At 50.5% G+C, this 20,335-nt stretch overlaps 1 protein-coding gene across 1 annotated transcript in view; it reads right to left on the bottom strand.

Annotated features, from left to right (window-relative positions):
• WWC1 (WW and C2 domain containing 1) overlaps nucleotides 1–20,335 on the bottom strand; it is a 154,533-nt gene that overhangs the window by 31,094 nt on the left and 103,104 nt on the right. Inside the window, exons 6-12 of the mRNA XM_052643593.1 lie at nucleotides 19,790–19,919; nucleotides 18,185–18,331; nucleotides 16,947–17,020; nucleotides 12,003–12,245; nucleotides 4,553–4,642; nucleotides 3,291–3,826; nucleotides 180–288 (exon numbers count right to left, since the gene is read on the bottom strand). Of these exons, the coding sequence (XP_052499553.1) occupies nucleotides 180–288; nucleotides 3,291–3,826; nucleotides 4,553–4,642; nucleotides 12,003–12,245; nucleotides 16,947–17,020; nucleotides 18,185–18,331; nucleotides 19,790–19,919 (1,329 nt within the window). The remainder of the gene's footprint in view (nucleotides 1–179; nucleotides 289–3,290; nucleotides 3,827–4,552; nucleotides 4,643–12,002; nucleotides 12,246–16,946; nucleotides 17,021–18,184; nucleotides 18,332–19,789; nucleotides 19,920–20,335) is intronic.

Raw genomic sequence — 20,335 nt, 5'->3', positions numbered from 1 at the left:
GACTTTAGATCCCTCTCTCAAGGGGGCTGCTCTTTCCCCAGTACTTGCTCCCTGGCCACACGCCCCTTGACGGCACTCAGGGAAATCAGCAGTCTCCCAGACATGAAGTATCTCTAGGCCCCCACCCTCCTGTGAGTTCCTCCCAGACGCTGGAGGGGGCCCGGGACTCAGGGACCCACCTCTGCACGGAAGCCTCATACACGCCACTGTCCCCGGCCACGGATTCATCTGACACAGCAGCAGAGACACAGGCCACTTTCAGGCCGCACCCCTGAGCCGTATTCACAGCTGGAGGAAGAGACGGGGGGAAGAGGCGGGCTTCAGAAATCAGGATACTGTCATCCCAACAGCTACTGTGGATCCCCTGTTGTTTTAAGATGGTCCCACCAAAATCCTACTACCTCTGACCTTTACAGCAAGGTCCTGCGTGTTTTGGGGTGAAGGAAAAGGTGGCAGAGGAGTCTGTGTCTAACATCTCAGACTCCACAGGCAAACCACTGGGGTTCAAATCACACACTGCTTTGTGACACTGGGACGCTGATTTATTCCCTCTAAGCCCTGCATTCCCTATCTGTAAAATGGGGATAATAACACCTCCTTTGTTGGGAGGACACAAGGAGATGATATAGGCAAATCCTTAGTATAGAGACTGGGGCAGGGGAAGTGCCCTAGAAACCCATACTGCTATCCTTAGTTACTATGACTACCATTCCCATCACTATAGTGATGCCTTCCAGATCACTTCCTACACACTTGGGACAATACCACAGACCCTGGGCCCTTGCGGGAGGACAAGAAGGGGAAGAAGGATTCAAGCACTGGCTCTCCTACTTGCCTATCCCACTGCACTCCTAAGTCAGCTCATCTCTCCTGCCCTTGACAGAGGCCCTCTGAAGTCTCTGACCCGGGACTCAGACTCAGCACACGCTGCACATTCCTTCCCTTCCCAAGTAACGGGTGCTGACAGTGTGCCAGGGCCACTGCCAAATTCAGAGCTGCCAAGATGAACAGGGCAGCTCCTGACCTCCACGCAGCACAAGGAGGACAGATTCAGGGGTTCCAACCTCAGGGCCAGCACTTCTGAGCACCTGCTGTGTGCCAGGCACATGGGTGGGGGTGGGGGGTGCACTGGCTGGGCTAGGGGATGGTGACCGTGAGCCTGGCAGAGGCCAAGGGGCCATCTGGGTGTGGCTTTCCCAGCCTGCATCCCACATCTGCAGCCCTGGAGCCCTCCTGCCTTCAGACCCACCCCGCTCCACCCTCCACGAAACCACTTAAGGAGATTAATTTGTCTGCTGACTGAACAGTGGCACTAATCGCATAACCTGCTTAGCGTCTGAGCTCAGCCTGGCAAGGCTTCTGGAGATGGCATGAAGAAATGCTGGCCTGGGAAGTGAGCGGTCCCTGGCTCCCAAGCTGCACTGACGCTGTAGGGTGGGGGTGGGGGGTAGGGGAGGGTTCACTCCCCACACCCCACTGGAGTCCCAGCATCCCTGATCCAGCTGATCACAGCCCTTAGACAGGGAGCACTGGGAACCCTTCTTGAGCCTCATTAGAGGTTCTGCCTGCACCCCCTTCTCTCCAGGGAACAATTTTCTGAAGCTTTCCACCTGCTGCAGTAGGAAGCCTGTTTTTATTTTTGTTTGAGAGGACTCGGCAAGACTGCCTTCCTGATGAGGGAGCCCCAGGGATCTCCCGGCTCTTCTAAGGAAGTGGCTGGCATGCACCCAGCAGAGCCCTTAATTAACCAGGAAATTGTGTTGCTTCTCCCTTGCTCCCAGTGGCCCTTGTATACGAAGGAACTGATATTTCTGGGTGCTGCATCTGCCCCCGCCCCCATTCCTGGAGCTGAGAGGGGTTGAGCTTCTGGCTGGCTTCATGGGGGTCAGAGGCAGGAGACCTTTGCTGACTAGGTGGTCCTGAGCCCAGTCCTGACTCTCCTGCCTTACCGCAGTGACACTGACCTCAGACAAGTCACTTAACCTGAGTCTCACACCTTTCAGTCTGTAAGATGAGGATAAAATCAACACCCACCTCATAGTGTCGTTTTGAGGTATACATGAATCAATATGTGCAACCGTGCCTGTACTGTACACCTGAACTCAATAAATCATCCTGCTCAGTCCTGACTTTCATACCGTATGCGAGATGTGGTCAGCGAGTGTCAGGGGTATCTTAGGAATAAATACACAGAGCTGCCTCATGTCCCAAGGGGAGCGTGGTGATAAAGAGGTTGGGCACTGGGGTCAGAAAAACCCAGATTCCAGTCCCCCCTTCCCCACATGTTGGCAAGTAATAGCACCTCTCTGAGCCTCTGTCTCCCCATCTGTGAAACAGGTATAATAGAAGGAGTCGATTTCACCATATCAAGTGCATTTCCCACCATGTCAATGCACCCCAATACATACTGACCATTATAATTTATCATGTGGTTGCTGTTACAGATGAAAATGTTTCTAATAAACCTTGGCTGTCATTATCGGCATCATCTTTTACTTTGAAGCTTCTGACCTGAATCTCAGTCTAGACTACAACGCCCTTTTTGACCTCATAACAGGAGTGATCTTTTGCATTCCCTGGCTTCAATCACATGGATCCTTGCTGCAATTAGCATAAAATGCAAACTCCTTACCTTACACAATTTGTTCTCTGCCTGATTCTCTGCCTTGTTGGTGACCCCCTCCCTCTGGTCTCTCTTGCAGCCCCTGTTTCAGCCTCAGACACTTTGCTCTTGCTTCTCTCAAGGCTGGCTCTTTCTCACTGTTCAAGTCGCAGTTGAGATGTCGCCTTCCTTCACCACCCAGCCTGAAATGGCAGCCCCACTCCAACCTGAAAGGCTCCATCACACCCTCTTTTATTTTCCTCCTAAGTGCTTTCTCCCGATCTGCTCGTACAGTTATTATTGGTGCCTTCATTTGCATGCAGGCTTCATGGAACCAGGACCTTATCTGTCCTCCACACTGTGTCCTCTAACTAACCCACGTGGCCTATCTGTCCAATGAAAGAATGAATGAATCCATGTCCACCCATTAAGACATAGTTTCCATAGGTACATAATATCTGTTGCATGAATGAATCCACCATGGAAAAACCCTTTGCGCAGGATCTAGATGACAGTAAACACGTAATAAATACCTACTGTATGAATGAATAAATCGATACACCGTGTACACATCTGTAGGTAGAAAGCAGTAACTGTTGCCCATAACTGTCACAATTATCACTGGGGTCAGAACTCGGTCCTGAGCACAGTCCCACCTCCCTCCCTCCTGGGATGCGGTGCTCTCTACCTTGGCCCAGCGGCTTGCCCTCCGGGCCGGGTTCCTCCAGCCGGTACCTTTCCCGCGTGCTGCAGCCAAGGCTCAGCTCACAGAGAGTGGCACTCAGCTCAGGGTCTTCAAACTCCAGGTTGCTCAGGAAGGCGTCCCCAGCCAGGAGGGGGTCAGCGATGAGAGGCGAGCAGGGCGGGGAGGGGGAGGAGAGCGAGGACCGGGGGGACAGGGAGGTCATGGACTTGGGGGTGCCCGATAGGGAGCGCAGGGCCTGCAGGCGGCCGCCCCCCTCTGCCCTCTGGGTCTTGGCCACTTCGTCCTCGTGGATGGTGGTGATGCAGCCAGAGGGCCGGAAGCCCGTGGCCCCCTCCAGGAGCAGGAATTCCACCTTGTTCTGCAGCTCCGAGTCCAGCTGCTCGAACGGGTCATAGTAGAGGTCAGTGAAGCTGGCCGAGGCAGAGGAGTCCAGGCTGGAGGCGGCCAGGGAGCCCCGGCTGGACGTGAGGGACCCAGGACTGCTGCCGGAGGACAGGCTCTGCATGCTGCCGGAGAGGCTGGGGTTGGGGGGAGCAGAGGACACTGAGCGGGTGGGCCGCCCGGAAGCTTCCCCAGAAAGCACTCAGGACACACTGTTTCACTGGACCCCCGATGGTGTCCAGGGCAGATCGAGCAACCCCGCCTCTATGAAGGGGATATCCGGAGAAGGCCACGTCATCAGGAGCTGGCAGAGCTGGGATTCGAACCCAAGCCAGCTGCCTTCTGAGTCCACTTCCTCCTGTTTCTCAAACCTCCACCAGCTGCACTCCATTTTCCTATTTTTCCATACTGAATCCAATGCCAAGTAATGAGGCTTAATATTTTTCTCCAAATCAACTCACTTTTTAAACATTAACATAGTTATCTTCAAAAGGAGCCTTTATATCCTAAGTGTAATTTGAAAAGCCCTGTCAACTGATAAAAATATCTGATGAAAACAAAAATGTTGTGATCAAATTCTGCCCACGCTGCCCAGTGAGGCCCCGGCCTGAAGCCGACCCCCTCTGTGTTGTGCAAGTTGGCTGGTAGGGGTAAGGGATGTGAACGAGACTCAGTAGTACCCGACTGGGGCCTTCTGTGCGCTGTCAGGACTGAGGAGGCTGCGGTCTGGGGAGGTGAAGGACCCTGCCCTGGGCCACACCTGGCCCAGCACATGCCCCACTGGACCATCCAGGGACCTGCTGTGCACTCAAGCATATCTGGCCATTCCCCGGGGAACACTTAGCCCCCTGCCCACCACTCACCTCTTCAGCTGGGAGTGCAGGGCCGCAACCTGTCGGGTGGCTTCCTCGAGCTCTCTCACCAGCTGGTTCCTCTTGCTGTTTAACTTCAACCTGAAGGGAGTGAAAGAAGACATGAGGGGTAAGCCCTGGGGGATCCAGCCTCCATCTCCCTGAGAGAGGAATCGCAGGCACGTACTCCTGTAGATGTCCACAGACCTACACACACACGGGAACATCCTAGGAGCATTATACTATGATGTTTGGAGAGATATGGTCTCTATGTACAATGTTATAGTAACTGCTATATTCATCGCCTGCTATATACCAGGGGCTGACTAGGAAACTCATGTTGTCGTTCTTGAGTCACTAAGTCATGTCCGACTCTGCGACTCCATAGACTGTAGCCTACCAGGTGTCTCTGCCCATGGGATTCCTCAGGCAAGAATACTGGAGAGGGTTGCCATTTCCTTCTCCAGGGGATCTTCCTGATTCAGGGATTGAACCTGTGTCTCCTGCATTGGCAGGAGGATTCTTCACTGAGGAGCCACCAGGGAAACCCTGATATTGCCTTAAATCATTTGCACAATAACCCTTCTCGGTAAGAATTTTATCATCTCACTTTATGCATGGGAAGGCTGAGGCTCTTAGAGCTAAATAGTTTACTTAAAGCTAAAGAGTTCGTGGCAGAGTTAAGACTCCACCCAACCATCCCTTCCTGTGCTGGGCACAGGTGTGCAGAGAGAGAAGACCACATGAAGATGTGTAGAGGACCATGTGCAGACCCAGAAGCCACGGAGAGAGGCCTCAGAAGAAACAACCCTGCTAACACCTTGACTTTGGACTTCTGGCTTCCAGGACTCAGTGGAAATATTCAATACATTTTTGTTGTTGAAGTCACCTCATGTGTGGTATGCTGGTTTGGCATCCCTAACAAACAAATGCACCATCTTAGGGCAAAATATAAAGGGGACAAAAAAAGGTAGGGTCCACCACCAAGCTCTGAGTCTAAACAGCATCTCAAGGCTGAAGAGGCAAGAAGCAGTCAGCAAAGGAGCTTGAGAGAATGGTTCCAGAGCGCCTGGGGAAGATCCTGGTGAGTGTGATGGAGCATCACAGGGCCCGGGAGCAAAGGCCTGCTGCACCCAGGCATGCTGACAACAATGCTCAGTTCTGCAATTCCTGTCCTGAGGGCAAAATCCTTGGGTTTTTATTCATTTTTATTTTTTTGGCCGGTACAGTGTGGCTTGCGGGATTTTAGTTCCCTGACCAGGAATCAAATCCAGAACCTTTTAGTAGTGAAAGCGTGGAGACCCAACCACTGAACAGTCAGGGAACTCCTGGGCTCAGGAATATGCATCTCTCTCTTTTTTTTTTTGGCCAAGCCACTCAGCATGTGGGATCTTAGCTCCCTGACCAGGGATTGAACCCAGGCCTCAGCAGGGAAAGTGCCAAGTCCTAACCATTGGCCCACAGGGAATTCCCTGGAATCTACATCATTATTACCTATCCCAGGTGACTTTTTGGCACACTGCGGTTTCCAAGTTGCTTCAGAAGCTGGGGACTGTAAGGCAGGAGCTGTGCCTCACTCTCCCAGCCCTGAGCACGGTGCCCACAACATGGACATGTTTGAAAAGGCATCACTGAAGGGAAGACTCCTCCCCAGTTGACACAGGGAAAGCTCCTTTGCTCTCCTGAAAAGACCCAGACATTGGATCTCCCTTGGGACTCCTCTGGTGGCCCAGAGGTTAAGAAGCCACCCACTAATGTAGGGGACACAGGTCTGTGAAGAGAACACACGCTGTGGAGCAGCTGAGTCCGTGTGCCACAACTACTGAGCCCAGGCTCTAGACAGAGCTCGTGCTCCGCAACGAGAGCACAGAGAAGCCGCCCATGTGAGAAGCCACAGCAGAGCAGCCCCTGTTCACTGCAACTAGAGAAAGCCCGGGTGCAGCGGTGAAGGCCCAGCACAGCCAAAAAAGTAAATAATAAATTAAAAAATAATCTCCCATGGAAGGATCTTCATATCCCCTTATGCCATCCTACTGGACGAGGAATGACTGACTCATTGCTCCCAAAGCACAGCCAACCCAGCCTGGGGCCTGAAAGAGTTCATTCCCATCAAAAAGCTAGCCATGCCATCCCTCCACCGATATGCCCCAGGCCCCCAACACAGGCCCTGCCACGAAGACCAGAGACACAACTGGAGAGTGATGAGAGACGGGCGGGATCTGTCACTGGGGAGCTGGGTTGTGAAATTACAGAAAAGACCACGGGAACAGTGGGTGCAGTGGCCTCGGCATGGTTCTTGGAAGGTTCAACCCCTGGCGCTGTGATTCCAGAGTCCTGCCGGGGGCTGGGGGCGGGGGCAGACAGCAGGCCGGCAGATGGAGCCAGTAAAGAACAAAAGCCCAGTTTTCAATGGAAGGGACAGGACTGTGGAATGTGACCCTCTATAAGAGCAAGACCTTGAAAGGGTGTGAGGTTTTGGTGGGGAGGGGGGGTGTCAAGGCACAGCTGGGGGTCACCATTTCTACCTCCGTTTTCCTCTCCTCTGGGAGGAGACCACAGCACATGCACTAGAAGTAAACGCAGGTTCCGCCCCCCTGGAGGCCCAACCGCAGGCTTAGGGGACTGGGAGCCAGGTGGCCTGGACTTCTTAAGCACAAGGGTGTTGCCACCAGTAACAGCATGCAGGTGCTGAGGCTGCCTCCCAGAGGCAGCGGGCTTCGGTGGCCATATGGCGTTTGCGTGTGATGCTCGGCACATGCTGGGGGGCCAAGGGCACATTAAGCGTGGAAGCACACCGAGGACCCAGGGGGTGGGGCTGGAATCCCCACAAGCTGTAGCTCAGCACCTGGGGTGCTGGTTAAAAATGCAAGAGCCTGGGCTGCGTCTCAGGTCTGGGGAGTTGGTCCTGGGGCGGGGGGGCAGAGACCCCACTCTAACAGGTACTGCAGCTCTCTGGAGTGGCGGGGAGGGTCCACAAGAAGGGAGGCGGGAGTAGGGGTAGGACAAGGAGTCTTGGGGGGAGGTCTGTGTTTCTCACCGATTCCTGATTGGGGTTTGGCAGGCCCTGTGGTGTGCTGTTCCTGGATGTGTCTCTTTCTGGCCTAATCAAAGCCACCTTGAACAGAGAGACTGTTGTGTGCAGGTGAGGAGTACAATTGTTGTTCAGTGACCAAGTCGTATACGACTCTTTGTGATCCCATGGACTGCAGCACACCAGGCCTCCCCATCCTTCACTATTTCCCAGAGTTCGCTCAAACTCATGTCCATTGAGTCAGGGACACCACCCAACCGTTTCATCCTCTGTCCCACTTAAAAAAAAAAAATTATTTATTTAATTTATTTGACTGTGCCGAGTCTTAGCTGTGGCATGTGGGATCTTCAATCTTTGTTGCAGCATCCAAACTCTTAGTTGTGGCATGTGGGACCTAGTTCCCTGACCAGGGATTGAACCGGGGTCCCTGCATTGGGAGCCCAGAGTCTCAGCCACTGGGAAGTCCCCTCTGTCCCACTTGAAGAGAGAGAGAAGAAAGAGTGGAGCATGGCTTCCCTGGAGGCTCAGTGGTAAAGAATCCAGTGTAGGAAACACAAGAGACATGGGTTCAATCCCCAGGTCGGGAAGATTCCCTGGAGAAGGAAACGGCTACCCACTCCAGTTTGCCTAGAAAATTCTATAGACAGAGGAGCCTGGTGGACTACAGTCCACGGGGTTGCAAAGAGTTGGACTTGAATTTAGCAACTGAGCATGCATGCCTGAGAAACAAAAAGAGAAAGAAACCTAGATAGAGAACAAGAGAGTCAGAAGATGAACGCAGACAGTCAGGGCGCTGGAGGCAAAGAACACAGATGAAGACGTATGGGTGGGCTTTCTCCTCTCTCTCCTGCAGGGGCTCAAGCCATCAGTCCCGTCCTTCCCAAGGCTTTCCCTGGCTTCTCTCTGCATGACCCAGGGGACCCTCCTCTCTGGGACCTCGAGTCAGCCGCTCAGCAGCTGCCATGGACTGGAGGTTCTGGCTTCCCTGGAGGGGCTGTGTGAACTCACTGTTCCAGGAGCAGTCAGACCTTTGAAAGATGATGCTGAAGGCAACAATAAAAGGTCTTCTAAGTGGGCAGCAGCCTGGGTAGTAATCCCGGCTCTGTGCCTCGGTGATATCGGGTGAGCCTCAGTTTCCTCATCTATGAAGCGAAGATTACTCTCAGGGTTGCTGGGAGGCTTAGATGAGACGATGTAGGCTACAGAACCTGGCACATAATGGTACCTTTTGCATGCAGTATAGGCTTCCCGGGTGGCACTAGTGGCCAAGAACCCACCTGTCAATGCAGGAGACTCTTAAGACGCAGGTTTGATCTCTGGGTGGGGAAGTTTCCCTGAAGGAGGGCATGGCAACCTACTCCAGTATTCTTGCCTGGAGAATCCCATGGACAGAGGAGCCTGGCGGGCAACAGGCTCTAGAATCACAAAGAGTCAGACATGACTGAGCGACTAACACTCACTTTAGGGAGTTCTAATAGCATATCCAATCCTAATTTCAAGAAACTGAAATTATTAGAGAAGAGCCTCAGTTCACAATCTGGTCTAACCACCGGCCTTCAGAATATATAAATATTTGTATATAATGTAATTATCTTGTTTTCGCCCCCATATTAGGCAGTTGAAGTCCATATGGTCAATGACTTGCTCAAGGTCAGTGGTAGAAAAGGTATTTCTACTGACACACCAAGGAGTAAGGCTGTCACGGATCTGCTCTTTTCAGCTGCTTGCTGTGAGCCTGACGAATAGCTGAGGGCTTCCCAGTGATAGTTGGAGGGCCTGGGAGCAAGTCAGGAACCAGAGGACTGGCAGACACATTAGGAGATACATGCAGAGGTCTGTAAGGGTTTACTCAGGTTGGCTAACCATTTATTCTTTCAAATGACACTAAAGGCAAAAAGGTGTCATGTCAGAGGCCTTGTCCCCAAGCTGCACAGCCATGGGGAAAGTAGGACAGGGTCTTGGCACTAAAGGAGATTTCTAGAAGGCGCTTCCTAGGGCTATAAACCACCAGCTACTGAAGCCCTTTCCTCCTCCTCCCACCTGCCTGGTGGTGTGTCAGCAATCAGCCACTCCTCCCAGGAGAAGGAAAAGGTGAGGAAAGTGACACATCCCTGCGAATAGTTCTGACAAGGGGCTTGGTGGGGAAAGATTTCCCACCACTGACAGTCAATGGACTCTTTGATGTGCTTACAGGAGGCCAGGCAGAGGCGGGTCAACTTGACCCATTTGGCACCCTGCCATATGCAGACAGAGCTCACTCACAGTTACCAGGATGGGGCTGCAAGCAGGGTGCCTTAGCACAGAGGAGGCTCCCTGAAAGCATCCTAGCCCCCATCACAGGGTGATACAGAGAGCACAGCTGGGCACCTAGGACACCTGGCCTGCTGCCACTGGCCCAGCCAGCTTCATCTGCTTTATAAACTGGGCTTCTGCCTCTGAGTACACTGGAAAGAGGAATGCCCCTGCTCATCCCTTCCCCCTCTTGCCCATGTCCACCCCACAACAAGTTTGAAAACCACTGTCTTCAATTCTGGGCTTCCCTGGTGGCTCAGACAGTAAAGACTCTGCCTGCAATGTGGGAGACTTGGGTTTGATCCCTGGGTTGGGAAGATCCCTTGGAGGAGGGCATGGCAACCCACTCCAGTATTCTTGCCTGGAGAATCCCACAGATAGAGGAGCCGGGTGGGCTACAGTCCATGGGGACGCAAAGAGTCGGACAGGGCTGAGCGACTAAGCACAGCACGTCTTCAACTGTAGCTCCTTAAGGGCAGGTGGTGGTGGTTTAGTCACTAGGACATGTCCGACTCTTGCGAACTGTAGCTTGCCAGGCTCCTCTGAATATTCATTGGAAGGACTGATGCTGCATATTCCTGAATATTCATTGGAAGGAATATTCATTCCTGAATATTCACTGGAAGGACTGATGCTCAAGCTGAACCTCCAATACTTTGGCCACCTGATGCAAAGAGCTGACTCATTAGAAAAGATCCTGATGCTGAGAAAGACTGAAGGCAGGAGGAGAAGGGGACGACAGAGGACGAGACAGTTGGATGACGTCACCAACTCAATGGACATGAGTTTTAGCAAGCTCCGGGAGATGGTAAAGGACAGGGAAGCCTGGTGTGCTACAGTCCATTCCATGGGATGGCGAAACATTGGACACGACTGAGTGACTAAACAACAGGCTCCTCTGTCCACGAGATTAAGGGCAGGGACTTTGTCCAATAAAGTCTGCTGCCAAAAAAAAAGTGAAAATAACTGAATACACTTTAAGAGTATCAGAGTAGAGATCATGACCTATTCACTTCTGAATTCTCCAAATTGCCTTGCATGCAAAATATGTGCCACAAAACATCTCTTGCATGAATGGAGAAGCTGGGGATTGAAGGACCACCTGTAGGACTCTGTGAACACAGAGATATGCTCTGTGTAGTATGGGTGTGGAGGCTGGTGAGATACCAAAGGATTAAAGTCTGTTGTGGCTCAGCTGGTAAAGAATCTGCCTGCAATGCAGGAGGCCTGGGTTTGATCCCTGGATTGGGAAGATCTCCTGGAAAAGGGAAAGGCTACCCACTCCAGTATTCTGGCCTGGAGAATTCCATGGACTGTCTATGGGGTTGCAAAGAGTCGGACACAAATGAGCGACTTTCACTGGACAATCTAAACCGGAGAATGTAAACCAGTGGCTTTCATGTTAAATCAAGCCCACAGATGAAGCTAATTTAGCCTCTAAGGTGTTAAAAATGGTTTTGGATTAGTTGCCAATATTGAAAAAAAAATCAAAAGAACTCTTTTCTTGAAAAATGGGGCCTCTAGCAGCCTGGGGCCTGTACTTACCTCCTGGAGGCTGCAGACAACCCCTGGGGTCTGTGCACTGCAGTCTAACATGGCCCATGGCCAAGTGGCCTCTGGCATTTATATCACCTGCTTGACCCCTATCAGTATCTCAGTTTGCAAGCTCCATCTAAACCAGTGTTTTTCAAACTGCAATTCCTTAGCACGGGGCAAAACCAATTTAGTGGGCCATGACTGGTGTGAAGAGAGACACAATATGAAAGAAAGTATAGAGGACTGTCACACAGAAAGACTGCACACTGTTTTGTGAAACTTTTGTCTATTCGGTAATAATATGTGAGTCACTGTCACAAAGCTGGAGAACAACTGCTGTAAATTACATAGAGCTTATCTCAGAAGAGAATTTCTGAAAATCTGCATGTGAGCAGACGTTTTGGTAATGTGATTCCCTCTGGTAAAATTTGGGGATGGTTGGCTGGTGAGTCACTTCCCTAGATTTGCTATTCCGGAAAGTGATGAGCTCTCTAAACTGTGCTCTCAGAGTGGCACCCGGGCGTCCCAGGTTGTCCCTCTCACTGCGGGGCTGGAGGATGACCAGCAGCAGGGAAGGGCCCCATGCCCCCAGCCCAGCCTCACCTCTCAGTCAGCGCCTTGCTCTGGGTGTCCCGGGCCGCCTGCAGGTCCTTCTCCAGCCGCTTGCGGGCCATCTCCAGCTGCTCCACCTCCCCTTGGGTCCACTTCCGGGGGCTGATGAAGCGCATCTCCTTCAGTAGCTCCTCCTTCTCGTTGATGAGGATCAGCCGGTCCCTCTCAGAGTCAAGCACTCCAGGCCAGGCCTCACTGTCAAGCTTGGCAAGCTGGATCTTCAGGTTGGCAATCCTGCGGGCCGAGAGGGTGAATATTGACCGGTGTGCTCAGTGGCAACCCAGGAGCAGTGGGACAGACTGTGTTGCCAAGGTTACACGGTCCGAGGAGCACTGGTGTTCTGAGAGTATCTTCTTTGACCCTGACTGGCTTCCTTTTGATCAGCGTGTGATCTCAAGAACAGATTTTTATCTAACGAACACAGGCGGTGCCTACCACATGCCAATCCCAGCTCAGCAGGGATGGTGGGTAGAGGCAGTGTCCTTGCCCTGAGGGACACGAAGCCCGATAGAACAGAAGTGGATCCATCACCAGGCAATTGCCTTCGACCGCTAGCTATGTGCCCTTGGGCAAGTTGCTTCGTCACTCTGCAGGGAATAACAACACCTCCTTTCCTTGTGGGGTAACGGTTTGCAGGTTTTAGGACATAATTCATAAAATGTCCAAGTGCAGTATCTGGCACACGCTAAACCAGCACTCAATGAATGCTTCTGCTGCTACTGCGCTTGCTCCCTGGTTTAACCACTTCTCACGTGTGTAATGTGGGGCACACTCCCTGAGCCTTGCATGGAAGAAAACAGTTACTTCTGCATCAGAATTGGTGTGAAAATGAACAATTATGTGTTGTGTGTGTCTGGCATGTAAGTGCTGAAACAGTGGCAGTCACGGGCCCTCTATGATGACAGCAAACACTGCCATTGCTACCCTGGTCTTCTCAGTCCAGAGGGTAGTGGCAGCACCCTGCGAACAACGGCAGACTTGAGGTCAGAGGCTGCCTGTTAGAGTCTTGGCTCTGACTTTCTTAAGAAATCATTTAGGTAACACAAGTTGCTAGCACAGTGCCTGGTACATTGCAGGCCATTAAGAAGTGTTACGGGAAGGAGCTGGGAGCCCTTTACTGCTTTGAGACTCAGTATCCTCATCTGTGGGCTTCCCAAGCGGCAGGAGTGGTAAGGAACCTGCCTGCCAATGCAGGAGACCTGAGAGACGCAGGTTCAGTCCCTGGGTGGGGAAGAGCCCCTGGAGGAGGGCATGGCAACCACTCCAGTATTCCTGCCTGGAGAATCCCAGGGACAGAGGAGGCTGATGGGCTACAGTCCGTGGGGTCACAAAGAGTCGGACACGACATAGCACACACACACGCATCCTCATCTGTAAGGTGGGGATGATAGTGGTACCTGAGAGGTGAGTTGTGAGGACCAAATGAAAACGTATCATTAAGAGCTCTTTACACAGATGTACATGAACCCTTTTAAAATTAATATATTTTTTTAAAAATTGGAACAATCCATTCCCTTAAAGAGGACTTGAAAAAGAAAAAAAGAGCTCTTTATACAAGGCCAAGCCCTACATAGATATTCAGTATAATTATCATTGGATCAAATTAAAATTCACAGTATTGCTAAGAATATTGCTAAAATAGTTAAAAACAATCATGTGATTCTCGAGGATTTAGTCGTTGCAAAGTGTTTTTATTAATAGCTATCACTACCAGGCTCCTCTAGAGTGGGTAGCCATTCCCCTCTCCAGGGGGATCTTCTCCACCCAGGGATCAAACCCAGGTCTCCCGCATGGCAGGTGGATTCTTTACCATCTGAGCCACCAGGGAAGCCCCTTCGCTGTCCTACCCTGGGGTGGACAGGACCTAATGGTAATCCTGTGGGACAGGTAGCCAGAGGGGATGCAGTTCCCCTACGACTGCAGGTCATATACACGACCAGTATTTGTTGGGGTCCCAGGCTTCCAGACTCTCAGGTCAATCTTACCTGCAAACAGTGTGGCCAAATTCTTATTTTACCAAAAACATTGTTGGAAATGAAACCTCCAGGCTGTGTAGTGAGAAGTTCACAGAGAAACACATATACATTTGCTTCTTCCCAGCCAAGTGTCTCTGCCGGAGAAGGCAATGGCAACCCACTCCAGTACTCTTGCCTGGAAAATCCCATGGATGGAGGAGCCTGGTAGGCTGCAGTCCATGGGGTCGCTAAGAGTCGGACACAACTGAGCGACTTCACTTTCACTTTTCCCTTTCAGGCATTGGAGAAGGAAATGGCAACCCACTCCAGTGTTCTTGCCTGGAGAATCCCAGGGATAGGGGAGCCTGGTGGGCTGCCGTCTTGGGTCGCACAGAGTCGGACGTGACTGAAGCGACTTAGCAGCAGCAGCAGCAGCCAAGTGTCTCAGCAGGGACTCTTAGAGTGAATTACTCTTAATCCCATATTCACATATACAGCAGTCCACCAAAACTGGCTTTGGGATAACTGTAGCTGTTATCCAGCCAACTGCTTGAGAATAGGGTGCCATGGCCAAGTCGGATGTGGGGGTGGGGGCTCTATTACACATAGGACATTGAAGGGGTGACTGATGCTTTTTTTTTTTTGTCCTAGATCCACCAGAGTCAATCTCTGTATTTTTTAAACATACTTTAAAAGTCTTTATTGAATTTTTTTTAATATTGCTTCTGTTTTATGTTTTACCTTTTGGCCAAGAGGCATGTGGGGTCTTAGCTCCCCAGCCAGAGATCAAAGCTGCACCCAATGCATGGGAAAGACAAAGTCCTAACCACTGGACCACCAGAAAAGTCCTTAAAAAAATTTTTTTTTAATTTCAGTATAGTTGCTTTACAACGTGGCATTAGTTTCTGCTATATAGAAAAATGAATCAACTATACATATACACATATCCCCTGTTTTTTTTAAATTTTTCTTCCCTTTTAGGTTGCTAATTGATGTTTTCTTGAATGTACTTTCTGGTGGTGCTTTCCCTATGTCTGCTCCTTAACTCTGAGCCACACATCCTTAGGAGAATCTGAAGAAATCCCCAAGAAGGGCACACATGACAAAACTTGGCAGCAATCAGACCTTGCTTTACAGCCACCGACCCTCCCTGCCTCAAGTCCCACAGCCTTTGCTTCCCCATTCAGCAGGCTACTTTATTCTTTGTCCTTAAACTACTTTTAGGTGAAAGAGGAGGCACAAAGTTGGATAAAGGTAGATGAGTCAGAAAGCTCTGTAATGAGAAGTTTAGTGGTGCAACCCTAAAGGAAAGATTCCAGCCCTTTCATTTCTCCGTAACTGATCATCTAAGATAGCCACCACTGCAAACTGGAATATATACAGAGTTCAGAGGGGCCAAGAAGTGGTTGTCCAAAGCGGAAATCGTGCTGTTCTGCTGGATCTCTAGGGGGAGCTGAAACAGTGCACAGGGTGTGTTTTTCCCCACCTGAACAAAATCCACTCTCTGCTTCTTTTGCTAACAATATTCCAAGTTTTCTTTGGGAAACAGACATGTCCTCCCATACTTTCAGGTCACTTGGTTCCCACAGAGCTGACCTCAGTCCCCTTCCTATAGTTGGGCACATGACTCATGTCTGGACCTTCAGAGAATTCCAATTCCTCCCACCCTGCGACAATGACTGGCTCTCCCAAAAAAGCCAATGAGTCTCAAGCCCAGAGCTTCGTAAAACTGTATGGGGAAGGTAGGTCCTATTTCTGCTGGGGTTGCTAGCCTGGCAGTATGTAAGTCTAGAAGAGCAGGGGTCATTTTTTGCTTTGACAGAAAAACCTGTCAACACAAAGGCAAGCGGGAAGAAGAAAAGGAGACTGAGGCTATGTAACATCATTTGAAACTCTGGATCCAGCTGTGCCCGAAGCTAGATTACCCCTGCACTTTGGAGCTCAATAAGCCTATGAATTCCCTTTCTTGCTTCCAGTTTCTACAGGATTCCTGTCATTGCTGCCAAGGGTTTCTGCTGCTCACTCATTGTTGGTAAAGGGGCAGGGCTGGGTACCGCCACACTCTCCCTGGCCTGACTTAGAATGTCCATGGGCTGGGCAGTGTAGCCTAAGGAGGAATGGATGCAATGTGCTTGGTTTCATTTACCATCAGACTTTGTGAGTTCTTTCTTAGAAATACAGGCTCAGTGTATAGGAGGACCATGGACTGTCCAGTTCAAATTCTGAATCTACCTTGAAAAGTCATGAAACATCTTAGATCTTACTTTTCTCTTAACATGGAGAGAATATGAGATAAGCTATGCTATAAGGTTGCTTTTAAAATTAAGTGAGGTATGAGTATACAGATGGTTTAGTACACTGTCTGGACCATTACAGATTCTCTAAGAATGTCAGCTTTGATTACTATTTTATTTGCAGTAGTGGAACCCAATTGCCTAGGATTCTGTGAAGTCACAGAATATCTAAAGTTCCTGGTGTCTACACAGTTTAAAAACAGAGCTTGTTCCCAGTTGGGCAGGAGACACTGAAATGGGTAGTATCAGTAGTCTTTTTATCCTGTTGCTAAAGCCCCAGTTGTGCTCTTTCGCACACAACTATTTACATGATTGTTGGTAAGCCTTGATTTTAGAGGTTGATTTTTAGGCAGGCAAGTGGAAGGATTACTAGGTTTGAGGTTTAAAGTATGGTTCAAAGCATAGTTGCACTCTTTATCTAAGTGTCCCTGGTTCAATCATTTCTAGAATTTCAGAGAAGACTAAAGTATGAAGATGATAATACTCACCTTCACAATCTTTGTGAGGATTAAACATCATGAAATGTGTAAAAAGCAGGCACAGAGGCAGAAAAGCTACAGTAGTACTGGGTTGGCCAGAAAGTGTGTTTGGATTTTAAGTACTTACAGAAAAACCTGAACAAACGTTTTGGCCAACCAGTTATTATTGTGGGACCATCCTGCCCCCAGGCCACAGCCTCTAATTACCTTCTCTTGGCCTCTTCATATCGAAGGCGCAATCTGACCTTCTCCGCCAATTGATTGTTGCTGCTGGTACCGAACTGGAGGAAAGAACAGGTCAGGAATTACATGGTTATGGTGGCTAGGGCTGAGCTGGGTTTCGGGGGCTCCTGAGAGACTTGACAGCTTGTGTGGGAAGGAGCTAAACATAGTACCCAATTACTGAGCTGGCTGCGTGAATCGCAGGGAAGCTAGTTGGGAGAAAAACATTTTCTTTCCTTCAGGCCTGGGAAGAGCCCCCAAAGCACACATTTATCACTTCGAGAAGAGAAGCCGAGGGCTCGGAATATCATCTTGCAGCCCCAAAAGGCTTGGAGCTCATCCAGGTGGCAGGAGCGTGGCGGACAGCTGGCCAGGAGGAAATAGGCACCGCCACCACACGAGGAAGCCACTCTGGGCCCCCTGGGGAGGGCTCCACCGTACTCAGGGAGCCTGCAGCCAGCAGTGCAACAGCGAGGGACAAGAGCATCCTAGAGCTTGGAAGAAGGCACACGGTTCCTTCACAAATGCTTCACCACAGGTGGCTTGTGGCTGGACAGTGGGTGGTGTGAGGATGGAGGAGGCAGCCCCATTGGCCATGCCAGTCTGTCAAAAAACTGTGAGGCTCACCCCATCAGACATGAATGGAGCTTCTCCTCACAAGTGGGAATACGACTGTAGAGACCACATAGAAGAGCATTTAGGCATGGAGGCTCGTTCATTCAATGTCACCTGCTCCAAGAAAATAAAAGCTCTTCTAAGTTATGGATTGCCATGGGTCAGTCCTGCTCTGAGACTTTCAGGAGCGATGTCTGGACAGCACTTGCACTATTCATTACTCTAACCAGGGCTGAGCTTTTGAACTGGGAGGTAAGCAGCTGTCTGAAAGCCACATGCATTGTTCTGGGGTGAACAGGAGGCAATTATCTTCTGCTTCTCAGCTGGTGAGAGGAAAACAGAATGGCGCTGCTCATCAGCACAGGGAAACCTGAGAAAGACCCTTCAAACATGCTTTCTGTGCAGCACCTAGAGATGCATTCCTGGGACCAGCAAGTCAGAGCTGGCTACCCCTCCACGTCGTCATCTCATGTCATCCGGAGGCTAGGAGATCTGCAAGAGAAGGCTCGGGCAGCACCCAGGTTCAGAGAGCGCCCCGGGTTCTCGGGCAAGTAACAAGAAGGGTACTCTGTTTCTCGGGGCCCCGGTGGCGTGTGCTGTGTACTCACACTTCCTGAGATGTCCGTCTGGGAGCTCACATCCAGGTACTGTTTCGGCAGTGGGAAACCCGAACTCTCCAGAGAGCTGCTGCTGGACCACAGGTCGGAGTGGGAGCCTCTGTCGGTGCGGAAGCCATCCTTCAGCATGGCGAGGCTCTGGAGCGGGGAGGGCAGGCTTAGCAACACCCCCTCCATGGAGGGTGCTCTGGGTCTGTCAACTCTCTAGGAATCTACTAGGGGCCCTGACACCCCACTTCTGTAAAGAGCTACCAGTGGGTGGGTATCAACTAGGTGCCAGGCACTGTGCTGAGCCCTTTACAGGGGAGAAACCAGTGTGGACAATGGCTTCGGAGCTGCACAGTCTGAGTCAGGATCCACTGCTCTGCCACTTCCTAGCTGTGTGCTCTTGTTGATTAACCTCTCTGTGCCTCAGTTTCTTTTTCCTGCAAAATGGGAATAACTATCCCATTGACTATCATATTGACTATCATATTGTTTAGATAAGATGACCAGTGTAAAGCGCTGGTTTAGTCAATACTTAATAACTGTCCGTTTTACCATGATCTTATTTAATCCTGACCGCAATCTTCCGAGGAATAACCTGTGATTATCCCCATCTGGGGCTTCCCCGGTGGTGGCTCAGTGGTAAAGAATCTCCTGCAGTGAAACCCGGGTTTGATCCCTGGGTTAGGAAGAATTCCTGGAGAAGGGCAGGGCAACCCACTCAAGTATTCTTGCTTTAGAGAATCCCATGGACAGAGGAGCCTGATGGGCTACAGTCTATAGGGTTGCAAAGCATTGGACACGACTGAAGTGACTGAGCAGGCATGTGTGCACCCCCATTTTATCCATGAGTGACCTGTTACGTGGAGAAGCTGGCAACTGACTGAGCCAGGATCTGGTCCTGGTCTATCTGACTTAGGGCTTGGCACGCTTAGCTGCTAAGCATGAATGGAACATGCCTCGCTGTCCACTAATGCCCGGTTTCAGTGTTTTCGCTGGGCTGCGGTCCTGATAGGAGCTTTGAAATTATTCTGTTTGTCACAGAGTGTAAAGCTTCCCTCATCAAGTCATGGGCTTCTGAGTTAGGTGTTGACGGGGTTGAATCTTGGCTCTAGTGCCTACTCTCTGATCTGTGCAGTCTTTTGCTGTGTGCTGGGGATAATTTAGCACTGATATAAGGGGAAAGTGAGGCATGGTGTGGGCCAAGTGCTTGGCACAACTGCCTGGCACAGTACATCACAGCTATCACCATTTGTCGGTTCCCAGCACAGAGTTGGAACACGCAATAAAATGTTTACAAGGATGCTACATTTTGATGCCAAGGTTAGTGATGCTGAAGCCAGCTCCCACCATTTGGTTCTGTAAAGCAGACAGCTAGAGCTGGTGGCCAGGATGTGACCTTTAATCTTGACCAGAGGGCTTCTGTTCTGGCTCTGCCACTGACACTGGCTGTGTGACCTTAGGCAAGTCACTTCATGCTTCTGAACCTCCAGTCTCTTCTCTGAACTCAGGGATCTGGCAGCACATGGAAATAGCCCACCTGAGTCCTGCCTGGCACAGAAAGGTGCTTGGGAGAAACGGGGATGGGGCCGTCACTGGGAGGTCTTGTACCTTAATGAGATCTTGCTTTTCCTTTTCTCCACAGGTGATGGCCTTTTTGATGGCTTTTGTTTCTCTCAGAACAGCCTGAGCTTCATCCAGTTTGTAGCTGCCCTGAGCATCTGACATCTTCTTATCGATTCTAGGAGACAGTCAAGAGGAAAGGTCAGACGAAAATAGGGTGATGGATGGGGTTCCCCCAGGGAAAAAACACAGACCACAGTGCTTTAGTCCTGAAAGAAGTCTCCTCGCTGTCCCTTCTTCCTCAGGTCCTGCTATTGGATAAAGCACAGAAGGTCCCTGTCAGATTGCAAATGTCAGCGTTAGGCTGCAGAAGCAACACCATTCTTGAAGTCAGCTCTTAGTGGAAGCCTTCCCTGATCATCTCCCTGGGTCTCCAGGCTGGGCTAGATGTTCTCATGACATATCTTGTAGAGCTTGACACTGCACTTGGTATGCTGTGTTATAATCAATAATTTATGTGGTAGTGTCATCTGATAAGCTTGAATATGTTTGAGTAGTTTTATTACATAGCACAGAGCCACACTTTTTTTTTTT

Source organism: Budorcas taxicolor, chromosome 7 (genome assembly GCF_023091745.1).
Source record: "Budorcas taxicolor isolate Tak-1 chromosome 7, Takin1.1, whole genome shotgun sequence".
NCBI lineage: Eukaryota > Metazoa > Chordata > Mammalia > Artiodactyla > Bovidae > Budorcas > Budorcas taxicolor.
The sequence above is the reverse complement of the archived record's forward strand: the minus strand, read 5'-3'. Positions and strand labels throughout refer to the sequence as shown.